Here is a 26,997-nt window from a genome sequence, read left to right on the forward strand (position 1 = left end):
GCAAAGGCCTCGGCGCATGTGTTCTACAAAACTGTATTACCGTAGCAACAACCTCCAGTGAGAGCATGTGCTGCGAGTGTCTTGGCTTTATTACTTGAAAAGTGTCAGCAACATATGAAAAGTTTAAAACCGCTTTACTGTCAAAAAGGGGTTCTTTGCCAAGAAGCATTGTCGGATGTAATGGGATTTGTTGCCGGTAGGCTTAAAGAAAGGGTTTTTCTTTTTTCAGCATTTGCTTTCGGGCACTCTAATAAGGCGTGGATGATTGTGAACGTCTCGCCACATTTGCCACAGATGGAAGGTTCGTCACCGGTCAACAGGTAAGAATGTGTGTCATACGGGGGCACCCAAAAATAACCGGAATTCTACTCCTGCTCATCGTGTACTTGTAGTACGAGGTCGCGCCGCTAGGCCACTATGGGAGGGCCTCTCCTTAGCCAGTATGACATGTGGCAGACAGAGTGAAAAAAAAAACGTTTTCTTTCCATTTTCTTTTTCAGTACACAGAAAGTAAAAACAAAAACACATTAACTTTCCACTTACAGTTATACTTGTCATTCTCACCTGCGCAGCATGCGATCCTAGAAGTGACGACGGCGACACGCAAACGGCTGCATATTTTTCAAGTGTCTTGTATAAGCTTTGAAGCTCGCTTTGAAAACCTTGAGCAGCTTCCAAACGCGGCAGAATACAGGCCACCCTCTGCGTTTTGCTTCAGGACTGGCATGTGGAACTCGACACGAACAGCTGTGACCATATACCTGGTGGTAAGGCTTCTGTACTGATCAGTCGCTAAAAGTGAATTCGTGTAAATGTCGGACACACAAAGTAGTTCCCATTTAATATAAAACGCACAAGGTCACCATGGTGCCCTGAGTGCAAGACGCGGGTAGATATAGCCCAGCTCATTTGCAATTTCAGCTTACGGGATTCCATAGAACTGATTTGGCAGTACTAAATGCCAGCTGCGACGAAAATTTCGACTGTGTAAATAGCCCAGTATCAGATAATTTACGCACACTGACGCACACTGTCCGCACACTGTCCCCTGTAAAAAAAATTTGCGCTTGAAATTCGAGTGAATGCGTCATAAAACGCTTACAAAAGTTTCTTTCTCATACAGAAACTGAAAACAGAAATGCACTGACGATTACGACATGGCCTAATGCGAAATGTGAGCACAGCTCTATACGTGTTTTCAATCCGCGATATATTGGCTGGCGCGGACAATCTGTCTCTTGCGGCACGTTGTAAGCGGAGCTAAGTGTGGCGCGACTGCCCTGCTAATCCGAAGATCACGAGAGGCAGCGCAAGGGTTACGCGTGGGCGCGATTTACAGCAGCCACCGCGGACAGATCTCAGTTGATGCAGAGCTCTGTTTCTATATGCCTCACGCGCTAAAACCCCTGAATGAAATAACGGTAGCACCATCTCCTATCTCCTCCTCCTACGCCAGCGTTCACTATCTTTCTGTCGACCGTGGCTCCCCCTACGCGGTGCTGAACTAGCAGACGCTCTCCGAGTCAAACGCTGTTGGTACGTAACGTTCGCGCTTTTCAACTCGTATATTGATCGGAATTTTTTACGTAACTTATGACTGGCAGCGAAACATCGAGAGGACGTCTGAATGTCGTTGGGCTTGGTTGGCTCTACTATTAGCGGTGAGACACTGAGCCACGCCTAGCGCGACTTCGGCGTTGGGTGATTTACCACCGTCGCCTCCGTGCTTCAGCAGCTTCAGTACCCCGTCGGCCAAGGGCAGACGTACACAGCGTGCCTTCAACATTATGACTAGACTAAGAGAGCGAATGATCGACAAGCAGCATATATGTAGCACTCTTGCACTTTTCACTGACTAGTGAGCTGCCGATAATTCGGCGGAAGCAGTCCGTCTATAGTGAAGCACAAGTGGCTTCGATCGCTTGAAGGGTACCTAACAGAACGGTACACATTTTTTTTTTTCATTTTGTGGACTTGAGAAGCGCAACAGCAGTCTTCTCACATGTGTGTACCATGCTGCTACTGCAGATCATTGTGTGAGGGCGCGAGAAATTCTCTGCTGCGTATTATATCCATTGGTTTATACAAATGGACACAAAGTAAAATGATGAATGAACCTTCAAGTTTGTCCTGGCCACTGACAAACCAGGCAGGAATTAATTTGCTATAGAATCAATGCCCTTGCAATGGGGCTAGCTTTATGAGCAGTGTTTCCGAGGGATTTTTCCTTTTCCGATATTCGATAAATGATTGAATGCACCCGCAACACGCTATGTGTCATTTATATAATGTGAAGGAGCTTGCTGTTGCAATAATGATTCCCGGCTATATCAAATGTGGACCCAATATTTTTTTCTTAATCCATGCGTATGAGCGTTTGGTGGAAGACGTGACAAGAAGGCTGATGCCATAGCTTAGCCCTACTGTGTCTTACTACAAATTGGCGCAGCCGCATACTTTCTGTATGGACATTCAAGTCGAGAGGGAGGTAGACTTCATCGCCGGAAGAAATCAACGCGTTCGCACCGAATCTTGGCTGCAACCCCTCAAGATAAACAGGAACAAGCTCTTCCGGAAGCAGTGAGCACCGACGCATTTGTCTCCTGTATAAGCGCTAGAACAAAGCTCACATTAGATGATTTAATTGCGAAGGAAAAAGTGTAGCTCAATATGCAACTTCAAGATTATGAGAATTTTATCCTGACTCCGATCTGAAACTGCGCGAAGCCTGCTACTGCTGCTTCATCTGATAGCGGCATGAAGCTGATCACTAAGTTTCGTAAAGAAGAAAACAACAAATAGCAAAATAAATTAATGTGTTTGCTTATAAACGTGACTCAAAGAGGAATAAACAGACCGAGCCTTGAACACGTGAAGCCGGACATAACTGATTGAGTGTCCGGTAGTCCTGCGTTCTGGCTAACATTTCTTGAATATACCAGCATTATAACCTACTGGCACAGGGATGAAGAGGAAGGGAAAGACATGCGACTATTCTTGTAAGGAATAGCGAATGGGTTGGTACGAATTGCGTGTCAACTCTCACACTAATAAGCCTTGGATGGAGTGGAAGGAAATTTTCTCAGCTCTTTTGGCGATAACTAGGTATTACTGGAGAAAGATATCGAATTCAAGTATAGATCTGGATCTGCACTCAGTTATCTTGATGAGAAAAAGAGGTTATTCCAGCTGGCTGACTCAGCCTTGCCTGAGACGTCCGTTGTTCCGCTTATCATTCATGGTGTGAGTCAGGACCTTCAGAACCAAATACAAGTGAGAGGGCCCAACACGGTTGGAGAACTTCTGCAGGGAATGCCAAACCTCCACCTACAAGACTCAGAACCCCAGCGGCAACCCTAGACGCTTAGTGCAAGGTGTCCAATTGTCACACGAGCTAATAAAAGACGCCCGCTTGCAAACTGGAAGTCCACCGCTACTACTGTGTCATTTCCGACAGACCAATGAGGCTCAAGGCAATGCCAAGAGTCAGATGATGTGACAAAAAACTAAACAAACAGAGTTTCGGCTTCCGCCTGACGACACCAAGAGAAGCTGTGTATTTGTCGCATCCAAGCCTCTTGTACAGCCGTCAGCAAGCTTAACACGAACGCTCCGCACCGTGGCCTGGACCAGCTTGGAATGACGCCAGCGCCGCATAGTGTTGTGCTCTGTTATCTCGGCATGTTTGCAGCGGCCTACGACAGCTGGAGCGCACCTCAATTTGACTGCTCGTCTTGTCTTTCGCTTGTGCCTGACCGGCGGCGAGAGTGCGCTCACTTGACATGTCCGTTCCGCCACGTTTCGCTCGTGGCTGCGGTCTCACGGGCGTCCAGAAAACATGTTGCGGTTTGCTTACCTCGGCAAAGCTAAATGTCGGGCGACAGCTCGTGCGCCTTTCGGGTTTGGCCTCAAAGCTGGCGCTTTAAGCAAATGATAAGTAGGAAAAGGAGAGCAAATGCAGGTTTGTGGCGCTTGTAAAGGTTGGACAATAAATAAATCTGCAAATCCGGTGGCATATCTCATGTTCTTTATTTCTTATATTCTCTGACAGCGCGCATCGCAGTGCTCTCGCAGGTTAGTGTCTGGCTTCCTGTTTAGTCCACGATGCACTGAAGATCCACGGTCGGGGCGTAAGAGCTGCACGTGTCCTGAGCAAGAAAGACGCATGGATGCGATTCAAAGTAAACTTTTAATGTCCAGCTATCGGCGAAAAGGGCTAATCGGCATCTTGTCAGATAAGAAAGTGGCTTTTTAGGTAACTAGAAAGCCTCTGGCCATAGACGCAATGTAGCGAAAGTAGCATCTTATAGCTTATAAGTGCGCGCAAGGTAACTGGACGCCCCAGTCGCATCTTGGTGACTTACACAACGGGTTCCCGATCTTATTCAGTGACATGCTTGACACTTTGCAATGCGCGTTTCCTATATGGTTTTTTCGCTAGCTTTCAAAAAGGCAAGCTGCAGTTAATATTTTAAATGGCGGTATGTTCCTATGGAAAAAGATTCCGCAGAGGCACTCAAGACTGCTTATGTATGGGAATGTCATTTAGGGAAGACATAGAGGTTTGGTTGCGGTTTGCGAATTGAGTTTAATAAATGCGATGCATTTCTTCGCGAACATCTGCCACTTTGACAGTATCTATCTAGCTATCTAGCTGCCTATGTCTTGGTGCCCTCATGGTCGTTTCGTTAACTTGATAGGCCTCCCGCGTACAGCTTCCAATAACATCGATTGCCACAGGGCATGTTATCTGCCTGCATTTTGAAGCGGTCAGTCTTTTTCGAATTTTAAGCACTAAGCACACACACAGACGGGCGTGTATGACATCACCCGGAACGTTGGACGACTAACGGTTGCGTCACAATTTTGGTGCGAATGGCACCTGCGAGAGCACTCCGCGATAGCGCTCCGATGCGCGCTGTCAGATAAGATAAGAAATGAACAATATAATAATAATATTTGGGGTTTTACGTGCCAAAACCACTTTCTGATTATGAGGCACGCCGTAGTGGAGGACTCCGGAAATTTGGACCACCTGGGGTTCTTTAACGTGCACCTAAATCTAAGCACACGGGTGTTTTCGCATTTCGCCCCCATCGAAATGCGGCCGCCGTGGCCGGGATTCGATCCCGCGACCTCGTGCTCAGCAGCCCAACACCATAGCCACTGAGCAACCACGGCGGGTCGGAAATGAACAACTATGCCACCGGATTTGCAGATTTATTGTGCAACCTTTGCAAACGCCACAAATCTGCATTTGCTCTCCTTTTCCTATTTATCATTTCCTTAAAGCGGCAGCTTTGAGGCCAAACCCGAAACGCGCGCGAGCTGTCGCCCGCCATTTAACGTGTTTTCTGGACTGTCTGTCTGTCTGAAAAACATTTATTTACATAAGTTTTGCACCAGCACTAGGTGGGCTCCCCCTTACGGGAGCCCATTGGCGTCGGCCGCCGCCCGGGCTCGCGCGTGAGGCCTCAGCCACGAGCGAAACGTGGCGGAACGGACATGTCAAGTGAGCGCATCCTTCCCGCCAGTCAGCCACAAGCGAAAGACAAGACCAGCAGTAAAATCGAGCGGCGCTCCAGCTATCGTAAGCAGCCGCAACCATGCCGAGATTACAGAGCACAACACTTCGCGGCGCTGGTGTCAGTCCAAGCCGGTCTCGGCTCTGCGGAGCGTTCGTGTTAAGCGTGCTGACGGCTGTACATATCTGTTTTTGTTGATGGAAAGGAGGGGAGTGCGTTAGTTCACAGCGGAGCAAACATCACAATTATAAACGCCCGTATTGTTAGAGAGAGAAAGTACAACAGCGACGGCCCGTATAATTACACGGATACTACGGAAGGCGAGATGTCCAAAATAAATGGACATGCGTAACCATATTGCGTCTCGGCAACAGTGTTGCTACGCAGGCGCTAGTACTCGGTGGAGTGCCCTATGAATTACTCCTATGACGTCCAGCGACCTGTGCACTTCGTCTTAACACCTGCGGGAATGGAGTAGTAACCACAGAAGAAAACCGCCATAGTATCGGGGCTTCTTCAGCACCGTCTTCGAGGAGCCTGCGGAAGCCATCGTCAGGTGAAGATGTTAAAATGCTTTACGTTGAATTGATATGCTAGAAGGGATATCCTAAAGCAACTAGAAGTTTGAGGTACCATTTAAGTTAAGCGATGCTACAGTGGTGAGAAAAAAACCCCGTAATATGTTTCATGGCAGACGAGAATGTGGGTGAAGAACGAGCTTCAAAAGATGTTGGATACCCAGATCATTCGTCCGTCCACGCCTACATTCGCGTCGCCCATCACCATTACACCTAAAGAAGATGGAAGCCTTCAAGTGTGCACTGACTACAGCCAAATTAACGAGAGGACAGAGCGTTTTCCTTTTCCTGTGCCACGAGTAGATTCAATCATAGACGATACGGGTAGATGCAGAGTGTTTTCGTGTATTGATTTATGTAAAGTACTTTGACAACTTCCACTTTCAGAAGAAAACAAGAAGTACTCTGCCTTCATAACGCCCTTTAAGGGCACAGGGTAAGGTAAAATTAGAAAATGAACCGTTATTTTTTTCCTTTGCAATTTGAGAAGCTCAATTCTTTCTACACATATTCCATGATCGCACTTTCCTCAAAAAGACATATTTCGGGCTGAAAAACGCTTTTTCCTAAACCAAGTAGTGAGCGGCCACGCCCCCTTTCCGGATAGCCTCCGCGTTCATCGTCAATTTTTTCTACCAATGAGCCCGCCAGCCGATTCCAATGCTTGTCTTAAAACAGCTACATATAAAAATTGTCTGGCAACTTGTACAGCTCCTCTTTTTTAGCCAAGACAATCCTGAGACTCTGCGCACGCGTTTTCCACGTTTCTGCGACCTTCGTGCAGCTGCGTGCGAGTGCTTTCCCTTTCAATTAGTATTGTACTTTGTGCCTGTGTTGGTTGTTAGTAAGTTGAGATGCCTGGGACAAAGAAGGCCTTCGTCAGGCGTGAATTTCATGGCAACCGTTACACTCATTGTGAAAAAGCAAAAGGATGTCCACGACCAAATGAGACGCCGAACGCGCCAGCTCCTCGACATTGAAGCTTTCAAGATTTTCTGTGTGCTTTCAGGAAGAGGATGTGCTACAGAGCAGCAGCGAACGTGCCTTAATGTACATAGATGGCATTTGTGCCGCAATAACACAGATTTGTGCGTGTAAACAGTGTGGTGGAAGTGTTGAATTCATCGAAATTGTGACAAAGTGGGTAGGTGTTACAAGCATTTACAGTTTGAACTGTGAAGTGTGTACAGCCGCGCAACGATGACGTCGAAAAAAAACTATTTCTGGGCTATGTGAAGCCAACCTCACGTTGGTGTACGTCTTCAGGTCCATTGGTAAGGGAACGGCTCCAGGTAATGTACTCTGTGCTATGTCAAAGCTCCCTAAGCCGCCGACAAAGTTTGCGAAATACAATCAAGAGCTCCTAGGTCACATCGAAGCTGCTGCTAAGGAGTCGATGAAAAGGGCAGATGATGAAGCTGTGCAGCTGAATGAGGGGGACAAAGACATCGCAGTGGCTCTTGATGGAAGCTGGCAGAAGTGAGGCCACACTTCCAATAATGGTATTGTCTCTGCGACCAGCGTAGACACTGGGAAAGTGCTGGATGTGGAGGTGTTGTCTAAACATTGTGCAAAGTGCGGCATCAAGGGTGTAAACAGTGACTCCCTTCACAAAGAGGTGTGCCAAGGCAACTACCAAGACACCAGCGGTGGAATGGAAGTCGCAGGAGCAGTGAAAATTTTTGGCACGGGTGAGGAGCTTCACGAAGTTCGATACGTCAAATATCTTGGGGATGGTGACAGCAAGGCTTTTATGGCTGTGAAGGCACAAATGCCATATGGTGATTCTGTTGAAATATCGAAACTTGAGTGCATAGGCCACGTGCAAAAGAGGATGGGCACAAGATTACAGAGGCTAAAAAAAAGAAAACAAAGCATGAAAACTCTCTGATGGAAAGAGCCTCTCGGGCCGAGGCCGACTGACTGATGCAGTTATAGACAAGCTCCAGACGAACTATGGTTTGGCCATCAGAAGAAATGTAGGAAACTTGGATGATATGCGAAAGGCTGTTTAGACAACCTACTTCCACTTATCGTCCACACACGATGACCCATGCCATGGACTTTGCCCAAAGGGACCCGATACGCGGTGTGCCTTCAACAGAAGTCAGTCAGAGGGCAAACCTTCTGTCCACAAGGAGAGTTTGCCTGCATCTGTCTTGGAGGCTATCAAACCCATTTATAGGGAGCTATCGAAGGCTGAGCTCCTAGAGAAGTGCCTGCACGGGCGAACTCAAAATTCAAATGAGTCGTTCTACCATGTTGTTTGGGAACGCGAGCGAAAGAACGTGTTTATTAGGCTTTAGGCCCTAAGGATTGCAGCACTGGACGCTATTCTTTCATTTATTGATGGTAGCATCGCACGGGCCAACGTTCTGAAGGCATGTAGATTGAACCCAGGACGCAACACTATCAAGTGGCTGAGAGAAGCTCACCACAAGCGCATAAGCGCATGTACTTTGCGGACCGAGCAACACGACAGCTCACAAAAGAGGCCCGCAAGCAAAACGACACGCCGAAAAGCGAAAAAATTACTGAGACAATGACTATGAAGCAGTGGCTATTAAACCAATGACTACGAAGGTGTTTGTTGCAATAAAAAATTGTTTTTCACATCTTTCTCCACTTTAGGCTCAATTATCTCAAAACTGTTTTTCTAACAAAGGTACGTTTATTTCGAATGCCTTTCAAGACAGACGGCTGATTTTTTTTGCAACCATCTACAAACATGTTGGCAACTACTGAACTAGAATTAAGCAATTTCACTCAGTAGTTTTTTTCACTATGAATTTTCAAATGTGCAAAGAAAGCCCAAATTTCTGTGCTACAGGTAAATATTTCATTAAAAATCAAATTTTCAGCACATTTCAATTATTCTAGTTCAGTACAAAGTGCACAAAATTCGAAACAATATTATATACGTATTACCAGGGTACTGCTATTAGTTACTGAGAAACATGTACCTCAACATTGCCTAAAATGCATGGCCAATGCATGTATATTATACCCATAAATGGGTATAATCCACTCCCGTTTCGATGGAAGAACTCACCCGCTTGGTTCCAGAAGATCATGAACGACGTCTTGACACGTCGTTCATGAAATTTCGTAACGTGTAAATTGGCGATATAATAATTCACTCTCGAAATGAGGAGGAGCACTCAGAGCATCTTGCTTGTGTACTTCAAGCAATGAGTGATGCGGAGCTCAAGATTATTAACAAGACAAGTGAGTTTTGCAAAGAAAAAGCTGTGTTCCTAGGTAGTGTTTGATGGCCAAACCAAGGCAACAATGCGAAAATCAGTAGATCGAATGTCAAAAATGCAGATGCCGTATAACCTACATTATTTGCGGATATTTCTAGGCCTTGCGGGGCATTTTCGATCATTCATTAGAGATTGTGCGACGAAGACAAAGTGCCTGACAGAAATGACCAAGAAGAATGTGCCATTTCGGAGGACAACAGAAGTGTGATTCTGTTTATCAAAGCCTTGTGAGCATGGTTTCATTTGATCCGATTCAGCCGCTTCCAGACTTCAAGTTTCCCTTTGAGCTGAAGACCGATGCTTCTTATTACGGCACAGGTGCAGTACTTTACTAAAGGGACACAGAAGCTCCATGGAACTGGCAACGTAAGGTCTGTGGGTATTATACTCGTATGCATTTTCGAAAGCGCGACTCAATTACACGACTACGCAGAAAGAAGCTTTTGCGGTTCTAATAGCCGTACGTTATTTTAGACCTTGCCTGGATGGCAAGAGCTTCACGCTCTTTACCGATCACCAAGCCTTAACTTATACCCTTAACCTCGCAGAGCATAGAGGAAGAATCGCTAGGTCAGTGAGTAAGCTCTAGCAGTTTGCGTTCGTGGTCCATCACAGACCTGGGGAACACCTCAAGGATGCCGACGCACTTTCGAGCCTTGCGGTAACCCCAAATCTGGAAAATATAAGCGCAACTCTGCTGTAAGAGGAAACCGAAGAACAGGAGTTCCACAATACAAATTTCATAGTACCGGAGACAATGGCGCCTCGAATCTGGAAACTTTATGATGACCCTCCGGACTCTGGCGGGCACGACGGATTCTGGCAAGCTTATCCCAACATTCTTCAGCGTTTTCCGTGGATTTTGCAGAGCTCAAGAAAAAGGCTCCATGAGTAAGGAAAACAGTCTTCCCTAGGGGCAATAGATCAGCTCTCTAGAATAGTGGCTGCACGACCGGGAAGGAACACGCAAATAATGTGTTTACTCTTTTTTACGCAATATATGTTTAAGTATACTAAAGTAGTAATATCATACAATCGAGCAGCATTTGTAAGCAAGAGTCTGCAAGAGTGGGCGAAAGAAAGTGAAGTTGTCATGCGACGTTGTGTTCCCTACCATCCTGCAGGAAATGGCATGGCTGATAGAATCATACGAGACTTGAAACAGCTCACTTCTATGCGCTAAAGCTTCAAAGGCGGATGGAGCTGTAGGTCATCACAATCGGTTGCACACTACGAGAATCGGCTGTAGCCCATATTTCGCAGCATTTGGAAAGGCACCGGTGCTCCCCACTGATGACAGCTCGGTGTTGCGGACCGCCTGCAATCGCGCGAGAACCAGAAAACTGCGGAAGCATACCAGCGACGCCGCGAAGACATAGAGAGATATTTCGACCACCGCCACAACACGCGGATACCTCGCATGCAGCTGAACGATTTATTACTCGTGAGAAAACGTCTTCCGGGCACGAAGCAGGTGTACACGGGACCGTATCGAGTGGTGCAAGCTGCACTGCAGAAACGCGTTCTCAAGCGAGTCGGTTACGTCAACGATGACGGCGTGCTCGAGTTTGCAACCATTGGGAACGTCTTTTTGTATCATCCCGGGAAGGATGAATCTTCAAAGAGTGGGAGTGTGCGTGGACGTTGTCAATGATTTAGGGAGGGCTGAACGAAGGCAACGAACGGCCGCGGGATCAGAATAAAGCAAGTGGGTGATACACAAGCCTAGCCTTACTGTGTCTTATTACAACAACAACAACAACAACAACAACAACAACAACAATAATAATAATAATAATAATAATAATAATAATAATAATAATAATAATAATAATAATAATAATAATAAGAATAATAATAATCGCCGGGGCCTATTACTGGTCTTGGTGCACTATTTTCAATGGTCCATTTCCCATACTTGTCGCCCTTGGTCATTAACTCGGAAGCTGTCAAGCCGCCGTGATCACTGGTATCGGGCGCTCGGCGGGCTGTGCGGTAAGAAACAGATGAAGACTGGAAATTTACATGGAATATTACAACACAAAGGCCAAGCTGGATAGGATTGTTTCTTTTAAAGCGAACAGCTTTCTTTGGCTCTTCCAGCCGTTTTCGTGGTTGGTCGGTTGTCGGTCGACAGTTAGTGTACGGTCTCGGCAAGGAATTATCCGTTCGCTGTCTAGCCCTCTCTCTCTCTATCACTAACTCGTTCAGTCTGGTTATTCGATTACATTAACAGTTATCGTACATGGTTTCGGACAATTTATTGTTGCTCTTTTGCATCTCGTCATTGACACACATGATGCACCCCAATCACCACGAGAATCGGCCACGCAGTGCAACGAACGATAAACAAAAACAGAAAAAAAAAGAATGATGCGTTATATTGAATATTAAACACGTGTCCCCTGGGTCGGAATAATCGGGCCATTCTAGACGATCTCTCTTCTTTTTCGCGCTTCGTCAGTGACCCTACTGGCTCTCCATCCATTTTATAAAGAAATCTTACTACCCTGATCAGGTGACCGTGAATGGCGGGTGATAAGAAATACATAAGATCAAACGAAAGGAGGAATCCTGACGTCATTTATACCTGTGCTTATTCGTTTTCGTGACAGTGCTAACCTTAATTAAAACCTTATACAGACAACAACAAGAACAACAACACAAGAATTGCGTGTAAATTTCCTCCTTTAATTCCTCATTTCCTTCTTTCCCGTGCAAAGTTGCCAACCAGGTGTCCGTCTGACGAACTTCCCTGCCTTTTCATTTTTCTCTATTTCTCTGTCTCTGGGGTAAAACGCGCAGGCTCAGCCGAGACCTTTCATGAGATATGTTCTCTCTTCAGCAAGCTTACTAAAGCGGAGATTTCTAGGCGAACCCTTCCAGACTTCGCTGACCATCGCTGCTTCTGGCTTGCCGAATAGCTTACACGTGACATAGCACTCATGCTCTTTTAATGTATCGGCTTATATGTGGCCCCGTTCGTCTCAGTTCTACACACGTACCGCTTGTCCGCGGTTGCACGTTGTACGAAACGTACACGCGTTTCGGCGGTGACAACACGGTGCGTCACTGCATTGCTTCGATGCTAGTCTTTATAACGTCGAAATTCGTTGTGAGATGCGCTCTGCCGGAAGCTTTATACCACTTATTTACGTTCAGGAAAGCTCCGCTTGCAAAATGTGGCTTGTGCCTGCTGATTATTATTTTTTTACTAATTCAAAGGTACTCGCACTATCCTTGCCAGAGCTGGCGAATGGATTTTAATATCATTTTGTTTCAGTCAAATATCGGCTCTAGAACAGCCGCTGTGCGAAGGCCCGGACGCCAAAAACTCTGTCAGGGCCGCCGCACCACGTTCGCTGTGTAAGAGCTGGGCGCCGGTCCGTACTTCAGCGTCTTCCGCAAACCGGACGGCGGGTGATCTGTGCCAGACGGCGAATGCAAAGTTCAGAGGCCGCTGAATTCATTTGAAGAGGGCTACGAGGCCGCCACCGAATAAAAAAAATCGAATGCGCACGAATTGCGGCAAAGAGAAGACCATCTGTAGTCCGCTGCAAATGCAAGCGTGGATGTAGTCCGCTGCAAGCGTGGATTTCGGCATCGTGTGGCGCGAACGCGCCGCATCAAAGAACAGCTTGTACGAAGGGGCCAACGCACGGATATCCGTTACGCGAGCGGCATGTTTGAGTCTCAGAATGAATGCTCGGTTTACACACTACGCTGTGCATTGGCGCCAGCTATGCACGCGTGCAAAGAATTGCGGCAACGGGAAAGTTCGTAGGTCCAACTTACTCCGCCCTAACCGTTTGAATGAAAATCAAAGTACCGACGCCAGCAGGGGCGTACAGAAAGTTGTCATTCTTCTCAAGTAGCCCGGCTTGTAACTCTCCAAGAATGACGGCTTCCAAGCATTGCGCGAAACGTACGACAGCTCAGAGGCGGTGACGTGCTCACAGGGCTAGGAGCGGCGAAATAAGCTGCGACATATCGTGACACGCAGAATGTGCGCCAGTGAAATGAAAGAAACAAAAAAGAGCGATAGAAAAGAAAAACGAGACGTCCGGAATCAGCGACTTTCCACTGTCCAGCTGATGTGCCTTGTGACAAACTCCATTTATGTGCAGAAATAAAAACAGACGACTGCCGACAGACTGAAAGACACACTGGCGCGCAAGTTTCTCCAGCATCGTGCCAGGGAGGCAAGCGGTAGGCCGTGACTGGGAGTCACGAAGTAACGAAAAAAAGATGTCGTAGCATTACTTGGTGTGGGGTCGTTAATCGCCTGAGCCCGTGTACAACCCACGCCGGAGGATGCGCACCCTCCTCTCCCGAGCACCTGATCTTTTCTTGTGCATCACGTATAAGAGCTCCTGCGTATGCGCTATAGAGGCGCATCGGTGGTCCACAGGTGGCCAAGAACGTCTGCAGGGAACCGCTCTCCCTGCGAGAAAGGCACATCTGTGGCTCGCACCCGGTTCAAACATATCCTCGCCGCTCTACAAGCTTCACCGGATTCCTTCCCACAACTTCCGGGCAGCAGCTCAGGCCAACTGTACGCTGTACAATGCTTTCTCAGGTATGTGAACCATAGGCGAATTATCGAATGACACGATACGGTAAAGCGATTGTAAACTGTCCCCATTTAATTGTTTTCATTAACCCTCCACGACTGGAGAAAAAATTCAACCCACAACTATTTCGTTGGGCCGACACGAAATGTCACAAAGGCTGCGAAATCTCCCAAACTGCTATGACATATACACATTGATTATGCATGACTAAGCTGAACAAAAAAAGACGTTCTCTCCGTATCTACACCTTTCATTTTTTCCCATTAGCCCTCTGTATTGTTCAGCATTTTTCAGCGCTGCACCCACTTCGTCTGTCACGCGACGTCACAAAACCACAAGGACTCACCGCGCCAAAGGGGCGTGTACGCATGAAGATGCCATTTATATGCCGAGCAAATCTATTTTTTTTTTGACAGCCAGGCAGTGGGTGGAGTAGGCGGATAGGCTCCGTTGCGAAATCAATAGAAGGTGGCTGGCCGCCAATCGCTCTGGCACTGGCTACTCGGTGCATCTGGCAAGAATGAACTTTTTTTTGTTCAGAATAAACGCTTTGACGTGACAGCACAATGTTATCAAGCCCTTTTACATGTACACGACATCAATCCACCAACTCTCCTTCTCTATGAATCAGTTATAGCGGCATTTCCTACCCGCCGTTTCACACTGCCGCGCGATTTTAGACCAATCCATCGCAAGCTGAGCAAGGGGACGCGGACCCATCGCAGATGTGGTAGCCACTCTCCTCAACTGCTCATTTACTTTCACTGTGCAAGCTCGGCCCCCCGAAAACTCTCTCCACTTTTGCTCCCACCTCCCCTCTTAGCAGCCAATCTTATAAGAATAATTTGTCACGGTGGCCAATGCTATTTGCTCTAAATGGAAACATTGACCTCTTACAAAGGAGAAGGGCGTTTCATTGCGCTCTTAAAACCGCTGCCGTTCACCGCCCGATGCATGCGTCAAGGGTTGCGTAAAGTTGACATCAGGATATTTAAATAAAATCAAAGTGGAATAGGTTTATGTTATACGGCCTCTGCATACTATCAACAAGCCTAGCAATATGAACAATGTGCAACACTGTAATTATGCAAAACATGCTTTACGAAAATATTCCCCGTCATAAAACACAGCAGTTTGGCGGAAGACGGCAGCATGAAAATTCTTACAGTCTAAAAGGCTGGGCCTGTACTCGAAAAGAAGGTCCTTGAGCCACAACTTCCGGTAAGATCAAATTCCATCCGCTCCTGATGCTACAAGTGTAGATGATCGGCCAAAGGCAAATAAAAATTGCCAATGAGATGTTACGACCCCAACTCCGCTGCAGTTGCCTAAGTATGGGTCAGAATTGTGCCACTTGCTCATCTCCACGCAGCCCTGTGTCATTTTCATTCTTATCAAACTTAATCCGATAAGTGTTAAACCGTTATTAACGCTTATCGCTCATTATCAACCTTGTCGGACTCGATTCGACCTTTTCTATTCTTATCGGTCGTTATCAAGTTTATCGCAATCCATCTTTATCAAACCTGATCTTTCCTTATCAACCTTATTGGGCATGATCGGACCCTCCTCAACCCTTATCGGTCCTTATCAGGCTTGACCCAACCCTTGTGAACCCTTATCGCTCCTTATCAACGTTATCAGAATTGCTCCGAACATTATAAGCCCTCATCGCTCTTTCGTAGCTTATTCATCCGCGCCGAGCCATTATCAACCACGATTATCACTACTTCTGATCATTGGGAACTGATTGACTCTCTCTCTGTGTGTTGCGCCACGCGAAGCGCAGGAGCCCTCAGAGACCGGTGGCATTTCGGTTGGTCAAGCAACGCCCCAAGGGAAGGCGCATCACGTGACTACAGAAACGCATCGAGAATGTGGCGTGTTTGGCATAAAATTTTCCCCAAATCAGAACTTTCCTAACATCTACAATGCTCCAAATCGGGTCTACTTGTGGTCCGAGGGATGGCTTTTATTCTACAATCACCAAATTTTTCATCAAACATTCATAGAGACTGTTCTCCTTTGACATTTCTCTTGCACTGCCGGTACAACCCAGACATGTGCTTCAGGTATGTTCACTTTCTGCAACTTTTGTTGCTTAGGCCCGTGGGTGAAACACTCGTCTTCTTAGCGTGAGGTCGTAGGTTAGAAACTCACCACCACCAACGTACTTCTTCTCGAAATTATTCTGTTTGTTTATATATTAATTTTGTTATAGCGATTCGTCCTACCTGGCAGACGGACCGGTTTCCTCGCCGGGTAGGCATAGAAACGCTAACTCATTTAAAACTTCCGTAATTTGTCTCGTTTTCACCGCGAACCACCATTAAGTATATCCGAGAAGCAAATGAGATGGAGCGGTGAGACTATAAGATTTTCTTTCTTCCGCCGATTAGCACTCAGTGGTTCCCTGTCCACGCGCTCATAACTAATCGCGTCTGCAAGCGTGGCATGATCGAATTGGTATTCACAGGGTATATTAGCCAAGGTGATATGGCGCTATGCATTAACGCTACCTTTCCGACATATGCTGTACTAAATACGGCCTATTTGTTTATTCATTCGTTCCATGAAACAGGGTCGTACAAAGCAGTCTGCGCACCAGAGCTGTTAATAAGAACAAAGGCCGACCAGTAATTATGGCGGATGTAACGTAGCAAACTGGACAACGTAGCATGGTTCAAACTGCGAGTTTGAGCAAGCGGTCTTGACAGTAAGTGATTGCAACAGCACTTGCTTCAGTCGTCACCTCGTGTCACAGCACGCGGACTTTTCTCCCAAATGTTGCGGTTGATTAGGCTAACAATGCGAGTTCAATATGACAGTGCAGAATGAAAACAAAAGGGACACGGAACTGTAAAACTAAGTCCACAAGCAGCGCTCATTATGCTAGTTGAGCGGTCCTGTCTCCTCATTGAAATGCGTCGCAGCCATAGGTACGCCGAAATAGCTCGCCCACAATATCCTAATCAACGAATCAATGATTCCCGTACTAATCACACCAATGCCACATGATATCGCAGCATACTCGCTTCTCGCGCTTTCACTTTCAACACGCTTTTTCCTTTCTGTGTAGCGCCCATGCACTGAGTGACTGTTGCCTCAACTCGGCGCAGGTGATCGTTATGGCGTGCGCGACCGTGGCCGCAGTCCGGAGCAACGTCGGCACCATGGCGCCCAACTATGGCGCAGCCAGCCAGCAGGCACAACAGCCACAACCTCAACCGGTGAGCTAGACCACATGAGTGGCTTGTACCTGCGTTCGATGCCCGTACAAGCCACTAGGAAGTCATTTTTCATACAAGCGGAGCCCTTGCGTTAAAAAGTGGGGGGGGGGGGGCGAACTTTTTACACCGAAGCTGTCTTTGGATAGGATACGAGATTTTACGTTGTCCGCTCCGAAAAACTCTCCTCTAAGAAACGAGAGGGATAGAGCCAACAACAAAAGCAAGCGCATATCGTTGCTTCTCGCGTTGGAGCTCGGTTTAACAGCCACCTGTATCTGAAACGGCGCTACGTCGCAGCTGTCTCTCGGTGAATGTATGACGTAGTGCGTGACGTAGTGTGCGCCTGATAAGGTGACCAAGTCGAATTTTTGGTGTCATTTCGCTCCGCCGTTGCTATGGGAAGACGACGCGTGACCCGTACGCCTGAAGAGCAGTGTGTCTACGAGGAGCGACAACGAGAGCATCGGCAGGAGAGAGACCGTCGACGTCGTGCCAACCCGGCGGTCTGAGAAGAGCGTGCCCGCTATGTGGTACGTAAGCGGCGAGCATGAGCCAACCACGACTATCGCGACGCGGAAAATGCTACAAAACAAAAAAAGCCGACGCCACGAGGGCGCGATGCAGGGATTGGATGGAGCCTACGGAAGGTTCCAAAGAGACTTTCTCGATCGAAACTTCGGATCAAGCTGCCGAGCACGTAATCGCCTATGATTCGATAACGACCTCTCTGAAATCAGCGCCATACGGTCGGAAGAGCGATGGCAGAAGGCGGTGGATGTGCTGACGCGGTGATTGGCCGGCGCGAAGGTTGGCTAGTTCTAGTCTGCGGCACGAGTAAGGAGGCGCTCATTTATTTCTTCATTTATTCAAACAGCCTCACAGGCTCCAGCAGGAGTATTGTCTGTGTGTGTGTCGGGGGGGGGGGGGGGGGAGGGATTATACAATATACATCTTCATAAGTGGAAGCATTACAAAGAAGGGAAGGAGATAACGATTGTATAAGACGTATACTAAGGTATATAAAACGAGGTGACGTTATATAATAGTTAGCGGAACGCAATATACACTATCGGAATGAATGTCAACATGCAGAATGTTAGGGTACATAATTTAATACCGTCAAATTTTACAAAAGTAATCTTAGGGTACACCGCGTTAAATGCCAAATTCAGAGGTTAGAGAGAAGCGTGCACGTAATTAAGAGAAAATTAATGAAGCAACTAGTCACGAAAAAATAGCGGTTACTTCATGACGATACTTAACAGGGTCAGGAATGGAAACATTATCAGGGAGACTATTCCATAGTTGAATTGCTAGTGGTAACGCTGGGCAGTTGAAAGTATTTGTGTGCTCAAGGATAAGTTTAAAGGAGCGGTTGTCGTGTAAACGGTGACATGTTCGTAACGATTGGGAGAGAGGGAGCGCGGTATCGTGTAGACGGTTGGGGGCTGTTTTATGAAATAAGCAGATTAAAGCAATCGTTCTGCGTGATTCTAAGGAGGATAGGAACAGTGAAGATTTAACATTAGTAACACTGGAATGACGGTGCAGTCTTTAGCGATTGAACGCGCGGCGCGATTTTGAACACGTTCAAGAACGTTCAAGAGCGTGTACAGAGGCTCTACTAAAGGGTGAGGTTCCATGTTTTTCGACTACGAACGGTTACGTGTGCCCGTATGTGCCGGCCCATCTTTCGAAGCTCGCCGCCGATCGGACCAGCTTCGCTGCTCACAGACAGGAATGGTTCACGATTTTTTTATTGGTTCTGTACGTGCGTGGGTGCGTGAGTACATGTCGATGCGTCCTTTTAGCTATGAAGCAACCGAGTTAGATTCATTATCAACTAGCCCAGCAAGAAGTTGTTCTAGCAACACACCGCATTGCTTACGCCGAAACGCATCGTGCATCAGGCATGTGTGCAGCAGGTATCCTTTCTCGCACTTCCCACTGGATACACTCTGCCATCTAGCGGCCCCGCCACGAAGTCCAAGCGTGGCTTGTGTGAGAATATATATTCTTACAATATTGAATATATATGACGTGGGTTCGATTCCACCCGGTACGAATTTTAACAGATATTTTTTTGTCATTGAGGAGGGGTGCATGCTCAGTGGCATGTGCCCAGTCAGCCAAGTTGAAGCGGTTCATTGAAGAGTGCCACGCACCCAGTGTCACATACCGAGTGGCCTAAGTTAGACCGACGGCTCCTCTCAAATCCGGTTCCCTAGGCACAGCAGCACGATGCTCATCTCATTAGGCCATGGACTACACAATGACTCATGCTGGCGGGAAAATGGTTCGAGACAGAGCTACCGGAAAGTCCGTGAAGTATCTTAAGATGCTAATGCCATTTTAATTTTAATCGTATTTATTCCTAATCGCATTAGGACGCAAAAGAATGGTCACTGAAAAGACGTAGTCACTGTGTAATCTGATGGGTTCAGTATTGCTAACGAACACGAACTGAGAAGGGGTACGCTTCAGCAGCTAAGAAGCGAACAAAAAGAATCATGCGGATCCCACGCACTGTGGGAATCGAGGTCAGCGAAGCTTTCTGCTCTGTTTGCTTTGATTGACAATAATTAGCGGTGATTTTGAAGGCGAATGTTTCATTTCTTCAGCGTTTAGTGCAATACGAGAGTGGTGAGTTGACGGTACAGGTTACCTTACGTACACCACTGCTGTTTGTCCGCGAACTACACAGAACATAGCCAGACGTGTTTTTATAAGACGTTGTTCTGCGCCACTGTTGATAATTTCTGAGAAGGTTAGCATCACGATTGCCGCACACCGCATATCGCATCGTGGCAGGGGTGTCAACCTATAATTAAATTACGGGGCTGTACGTGCCAAAACTACAATATGATCATGGAGCACGCTGTTGTGACGGACGCCGGATTAATTTTGACCCCGTAGGGTTCTTTGAAGTGCACTTGAATCGATGTGCAAGAAAGCTTTTGTGTTTCGCATCCTTCGAAATGTGGCTGCTGGAGTCGGGGTCGAACCCGCGTCCTCTAGCAATGCCATAGCCGCAGAGCTACCTCGACGGGCAGAGAAATGCTCATTTGACGTGCGGCCGCTTCCGTGGTGGCGCCTAGACGCTACGGTGCTTTAACGTGGCTTTGCGTCTGCACGCCCTGCATCAGTTGTCCGCCTGACAAATTGCAGGACGTTTATATTCATAAACAGAGGAAACGTACTGTATCAAACGTTGAACCCAAATTTATACTCGTTGTCTTTCCGTAACCCGCACTCGCTTATGTGCTATGGTAGCTGCGAGCGAAGAGTGGCAAAGATTTTATTCACTCATTTCGTGACTGCGTTCGGTTCTACCCGTTCTCTGCCTCCTCTGCCTACCTGCTCTCTACCATTCTACCTAAGTCCCCTCCGGACTGCTTCAGAAGGGTAAGCGCCTGTAGTTTCTGCAATGCTTGTGTGGTAGGACACGGATAATCACAGCTGATATTGGGGTGGCGCTTAGCGAGCGTCAGAGGACATTGTGCACATTCAAAGTGTTGCAAACACGTCGAATGTCAAGCGAGGTAAAACGAGCTGTCCGCGTCTCCTTTTTTCTCTGCCACGCTGTTTCCATGTACATGCACGCTCTGGACCACCTCCTGATGCGGCGTGGAAAACAACAGCAGTAGCACAGCAGTGGAGAAGTTGAAGGAAGAGGCAAATAAAGCTTTACTTTAAAACAAAAAAAAATTATGGGGTTTAACGTGCCAAAACCACTTCCTGATTAAGATGCACGCCGTAGTGGAGGACTCCGGAAATTTCAACCACCTGGGGTTCTTTTGTGTGCACCTAAATCTAAGTACCACGGGTGTTTTCGCATTTCGCCCCCATCGAAATGCGGCCGCCGCGGCCGGGATTCAATCCCGCGACCTCGTGCTCAGCAGCCCAACACCATAGCCACTGAGCAACCACGACGGGTAAAGCTTTGCTTTAAAAGAAATAAAAGCCGTGGTTCAAAAGAAACTGCACTTTATGAAGGGGCGTCAGGATAAGAGTAAATAGCGCAAGTAGGTAGTGAAAATAATTAGTAAAAATGAAGGTTTAGTCAAAAAGTATATAATCCTTTCAAGCGCCGCTTGCTACTCGCCGAGACGTTTTTTCCTAGTAAGCTACTAAAGAAGGCCTCACTAAAATTAATATGTCAGTGGCTAGCATGGAACTTCTATTGTTTATTTTCTGCTAGTATGTACACAACTGTGTACACGGTGTCATGATGGTCACATAATTCAACGATGCGTCTCAAGCGTGAAAACTGAAAAAGCAGTTGTCGTTTTTAGTCAGGCAGAGCGGCACATCCACACTCGGCCTTGGAAGTCCCATGTTTTATGGCTAGACGGCCCTGAGCTCCCACTGCATGTGTCAACGTCACGAGCTCTGGCCGTGGTCTTCTCCTTGTTCTCTTCTTCGGAAGCCATATTCATGTTCCCGTGTTTTGTTCAAACTCCAACTATTTGTCGCTTCAAAAATGACTTTGAAAACAAACTCACTCATGCACACTAAATAGTTTACAGTCTTCTGGTTTCATCCGCATTCAAGAGGATTTCGTGTTGTCCGCCGAGCGCAGTGTTGGTGCTGGCAATAGGAGGCAGGGCTGCTCTATTAGTCAAAGTGTTTTTAAGCACTTGACGCTGCAAGTATCCTTGCATAGTAAAAATTTTCTATGATCTCTGCGCCTTGCGCATGAACTTCGTCTGCGTTTGCAACGAGAGCGGAAACTAACGAAGTGCACTCCGGCTACATCACCCTCCTCGTCGTCAATTGGGCTGACGCCCAACATTTTCCGGTGCAATGTTCGGCAGGCGTTTGTCCGAGCATTGATTTTCCGCATCGTCATGTTTCTTCTCGTAGAACGAGGACGAAGGAAGAGCAACAAACGTTGCAGCAAAATTTCACGATAATGCTACAATGCAAGGTGATATTACGAAGGTACCATCGTACAGTTCCCCATCTAAATGCTTACCTTCATAGTTCTGGTTTGTATATAACTGACCTCCACGCTTTCGTAAAGAAAAAAATATTGATCATTTCTTTCCTTATTGCGGTCACTTCTCCATCCCCTGCAACAATGCTTCTTGTATATCGGACTGGTAATCTGGGTTTAGCACTTACAACACCTAACATATTGTCCTTTAGGGTCTGTCCATTCTGCACAAGCAGTGGGTCTCTTATTACTGCTTCGCGTAATTTAAGTGACACTTGCGGAAAAATTTAATTGTGTGGGTAGCGTACGTCATTCGCACTATTCTTTTTTATATGTTTGCGAATGAGGCTTGTTAATATTTTGTTTATGCTTTGGTTGCCTAAGTCCTCGTATTTAATTGCTCGCTTGCTTTTTGCCCATCTTTCTCTTTGTGCACTTTTCATTCAGTCCCCTTGGTGGATATGAGCGATGTGTTGAAGCCTATACGCCACAAACAGCATACACGCGCTTCACCAGCTGGAGCCGTGCTTCGCGCTGCAGGCCCCTTCACGTATAGTGTTCCAACGCGTGCACAATGACGCTTTGTACATGTTCATTATCATGCACAGATTCCGGAATGGCGAGGACGCCTGGTGCATGCAGGTGTTCTAATTTGACCTCGCGAGACTATCATGATTCTTAGATGCGCGAGTAACTCCTTGAAAGCCCTAGACGGTGAGGAAAATTGATGTACCGTTGGAAATTGCTCATCTGGCGACGCCATACTACATATTTCTGAAGTGGATAGTTTGCGCAATAGTTTTACTCGCATTCGCTATTGGTGCATTACCAGCCATATTTGCAAGGCAAAAAGTGCGCAATTCGACTGGAACCGCGAAATTGGTTACATCTGTAACACGTTGCAGAACCAAGTTGCGCATTCAAAAAAGACAACCACAGGAAAAGGCGACGGAGGCGGAAATAGCGCTTTTTCCGTCTCCGTCGCCTTTTCCTGTGGTTGCCTTTTTTGAACGCGCAACTTGGTTCTTAAAAGCAACGCACCAACTAGCCAGCAAGAAGTTCTTCTAAAATGTCTGTAACACGCTCGGCGGAAATGATGTACAAACCGTTCGAAAGGGATGAAACACATAAATAAACGAATAAAACGCAACACTAAACGCAACACTCTCATCATATGCGAAGACCACAAACGTCGTCTTGCCGTTCGCATACCAACTAGATTCAAAAATTCCTTTTTGAAGCATTTACGCGTCTTGGTTGCATGAGCAGGCGTAAATACTTTCGAAAGAGCTCTGGTATCTTCAAGGCGGTACTAATGGCAACAATATAAAAGGTCATTTATTGGGTCATTTATGCGCCTAACAAAATCCCGTTCGCGCTTATTCAGTTGTCGCCAGTATTTGTCAGCGCCAGCATTCCCTGCCAGCGCTGACCGCACCGCTCGTTGAAGCGTGGAAGCAAATGCCGACATACAACGCTGCAAATTCCAAAAATATAAGCTATGACAGTTTTGGTGCAGTGCCTAGTTCGCTGGGGAATGACACGTGAATCGCAGTGCCGCTTCACGTAGAACAGCGTTGCACAACACATGAAACAGAAATAGCGCCACTGTTCACAAGATGAGCCGTGATTGCGATGCCAGGTTAAGCAACGAGCACAATTGCGTTACTGCCCTAAATTTCTATTATACTGTTCTACATATGAGAGACGCTCAGTTCGACTGCCTTTAATCACCGCTTTAGTACTAACTACAATATCTTTGTAATAATAATAATAATAATAATAATAATAATAATAATAATAAGGTAAAACACAAGGTAACAGCAAACATCAAGACTGCAGATTTATTTCTAAGTCATCATTTGCGGATAGATGTCTCCAAAAGTAATGCGAAATTAAAAGTGGTGGTCTTATAGATTGCGCTTTAAACAACTTTAACTGCACTGTAACAACGGTAAGAAGCAACGAAATAAAAAAAAAGCAACCCCTTGATAGCACGCTGCCGCGGCTAGGAGCCAGAGCGGTCATGTATCCCTCGTACGACGGACTACAAATACGAGCACGTGGTTCATTTATTACGATAATAATAATAATTTTGATGATGTAAAACCATGGCCTTTCCCCACAAACTGTATTGGTCATAAATCAGTGCCGCGTGCAAAAAATAGATAAAAATCAATAGACATTTAAAGCTCAATAGGAGAAACAACGAAGCCTGAGAAATAATATTGTGATCGATCAATCAAGGTCAAATGATATCATTTTATTGTTTTAATTAAAAGACTAATTATCGAAACATAAATCTACCAGACTAAAACAGACAAACAAATGTATAATATAACAATAAAGCTAACCTAATTTAGTCGGCAGGATTGACAAGTGGAGTTTTCAATGGCGTTTCTCCCAAATCTCCCAAAAGACAGCACAGGCACATTTCAGGGCAGCCCGAGGTAGCGCAGTGAAATGTATAGCTTATTCCTCCTCAGTGAGACGTACCGGCGAGTCAGTAAAAATTATCAGATGTTTAAATTTCTTTTACAATTTCAAGTAATTTTTTTTACCTTCCTCCCCTTCCCCTGTCTCTTCAGTTTCATTACAAAGGTACATAGTGAAGAGAGCGCCAGGCCTGATTTGTGCTAATAAAAAAAATTTGCGGTGAAACGCTACATCGCTGCTTCAGGAGCAAGAGCTTCAGTGTCAAGTTTTACATAATTTTCTATTCAACGGGCAGTTACGTGTTGTTATACTCTACTGAGGATGTCCGAGCGTATTTCGTGTTGAAAGGGGTATACTTGCGTGACCTGGATGACGTGATGAATCCTGATATAACTGATATGCTGTGGTCTTCCCACATTTTCTCTCGCCAAAGCAGCCTGTGTTCCAGTACCATCCGAGCTTCTACCCACCGCCGCTGCCCTACCCGCCCTTCCCCTACTCGCTGAGCCCTTACCAGCTGAGTCACTACCAGCCGGAGCTGTGTCCTCCGCAGCAGCCTCACCACGGTCTCCGCGGCCTGTCCGGCCACATGAGCTTCATGCCAACCAACGATGGCGGGTTCTTCTTCAACAATCCCAGGAGCCCGGCTGACTTGGGCCAGTACCACCATTCGGCGGGAGAGCGCGACTCCAACGAGCCGGTCATCATGGGCCTGGGACGCAGCAACGGCGCGGTTGGCCACAGCGGTGGGGGCCCCGTGCGCGCCCGGCGCCACGCGCCGTTTCCTGGTCATCATGCCAAGCACTGAACGGAGAAAGCCACGACGGGGCCACCACGGCCACCGGAGTCTTGCCAATCACCGTTCCTCCTGTTCATCACCTGCGCGTTGCCTTTGCTCCTCCTTTCCTCCCGCTCCCTCTCACGTGCCATCAAATAAACACAATTTCTATCGAGAAAGTCACGCTTAATTGCTTCGAATATGAGCCGCTTCTTCTCACTGTTGAAGGACAAATGCAACAAAATTGCGGGCACCGTAAGATCCCTAGTTCCAAATAGCGTGTATAGACAAACAGTGAACTCCACGTGGTATTTCGGATTTCAAGTACGAGTATTGCGAGAAGAATTCTCGCAAGAGTTTACGTATTTTATGCAAAAACTGAAAAAAAAACTCTTTCATTACCGTAAAAGCACAATAATTTGGGCCAGTTGGTGCGATGACATCATGAAGATCAGCGCAGGAAGACAAGGAACAAGAAAAAATATGCACATCGCACGCACTGTGGGAATCGATGTAAGCGAAGCTTTGTCTGCTGTTTGCCTTCATTGGCGTTATTTGGCGGTGATATATCCACGGCATACGACAGTCGTGACGTGATGTGAAATGTCACCTTGCCTTCTCCGCTTGTGTTTGTTGTTCTTGCTACGGTCGACGCTTTATACGAGCCTTCGTCGCCTCGTCAACAAATGCACGCTTCCGCGCCATTCTGGGTAGTAGCGTTGTAACACACAAAACTGCCTCCTCTCTATCTCTCTCTGCTCCCTCGATAACATTCCCCACACCTTCTTCCTCTACTGTCGTCGCTGTTGCGGCTGAGCACCGAGACAAGCGCTGCAGCTCCTGCACTGCATTTGAGGGGGGTCACGCCTAATTACAGCGTCCAGACGGCATTGTGCACATGCGACGCGGCGTAAATGTTGGCACCAGCTTCTCGCGTCGTCTTTCCTTTGTGCCACACTCCTGTCATACTAACGCGACAGCGTGTCGCAGAAGATGCGGCGTCGACGCCGCATGCGTCGCTTTGCGAATAGTCATTCGCAACCACAACCACCACGCAGCTCCTGCGCGTGGCGCATACCTTGTCTTAAATTCTTTACAGCGTTAGTCCTCGGAATTTTGAGAATGACAGCTCGTAAACAAATGTCCTGAAACAGAACACCGACAGCGTATGCCTTTTAGGTTTTCGTGACATCGTCACGTCTCAACCAAGTCCCGACGCGGCCGGCGTTAGTGGCGTGCAAGACCACAGCAGCAGTAGCAGCAGCAACGGCGAGAAAGGACCAAAGAAAGCTTCGCTTTAAAAAAGGACGGCTCTTCGTTGTACTTGCAAATAAGCTTAGTTGCAAAAAAAAAGATAGGGTAGAAACCATTCTCAATAAAGGTCCAAGTCAATACGGAGCATTTCTCCCCTTCACGTGACGAAAAGCCTGAGTGAACTCACATCGGCCCGGAGAAATTCACTCGAGGATCACCATGCACATGCACAGACCGCGACACTCCGACGCCGTACGATCGGAACAGGAGGTGGTCGCAGACGCTAGGCGCCCCACCAAATTCGTCTTCGAGGGCGAGAAGACAAGAAAGACAGAGAGGGTAACCAGACGCACGTCCTGCACTGGGGGAAGGGGGTAGGAAGGGGTAGAAGGGGGTATAGAAAGCGCTTTTGAAGGT

At 47.0% G+C, this 26,997-nt stretch overlaps 1 protein-coding gene across 1 annotated transcript; it reads left to right on the forward strand.

The window, feature by feature from the left end:
- The first annotated feature begins 7,412 nt into the window (after positions 1–7,412).
- LOC142578468 (uncharacterized) lies at positions 7,413–25,496 on the forward strand. Its single transcript, XM_075687851.1, has 5 exons — positions 7,413–7,582; positions 7,625–7,868; positions 13,760–13,948; positions 17,063–17,173; positions 24,985–25,496. Exons 1-5 carry the CDS (start codon positions 7,413–7,415, stop codon positions 25,354–25,356), a joined length of 1,086 nt encoding a protein of 361 aa, XP_075543966.1. The 3' UTR covers positions 25,357–25,496.
- Positions 25,497–26,997: the final 1,501 nt, after the last annotated feature.

The sequence above is a fragment of the Dermacentor variabilis genome, chromosome 4 (genome assembly GCF_050947875.1).
Source record: "Dermacentor variabilis isolate Ectoservices chromosome 4, ASM5094787v1, whole genome shotgun sequence".
NCBI lineage: Eukaryota > Metazoa > Arthropoda > Arachnida > Ixodida > Ixodidae > Dermacentor > Dermacentor variabilis.

Excerpts from the sequence above, each read along its gene's own strand:
- LOC142578468 (XM_075687851.1), top strand. The coding sequence starts at position 7,413 with ATGTCAAAGCTCCCTAAGCCGCCGACAAAGTTTGCGAAATACAATCAA. Across the intron at positions 7,869-13,759 it reads AGGCTTTTATGGCTGTGAAG|AGGCGCATCGGTGGTCCACA; the intron begins GCACAAATGCCA and ends TATGCGCTATAG. Across the intron at positions 17,174-24,984 it reads AACAGCCACAACCTCAACCG|CCTGTGTTCCAGTACCATCC; the intron begins GTGAGCTAGACC and ends TCGCCAAAGCAG.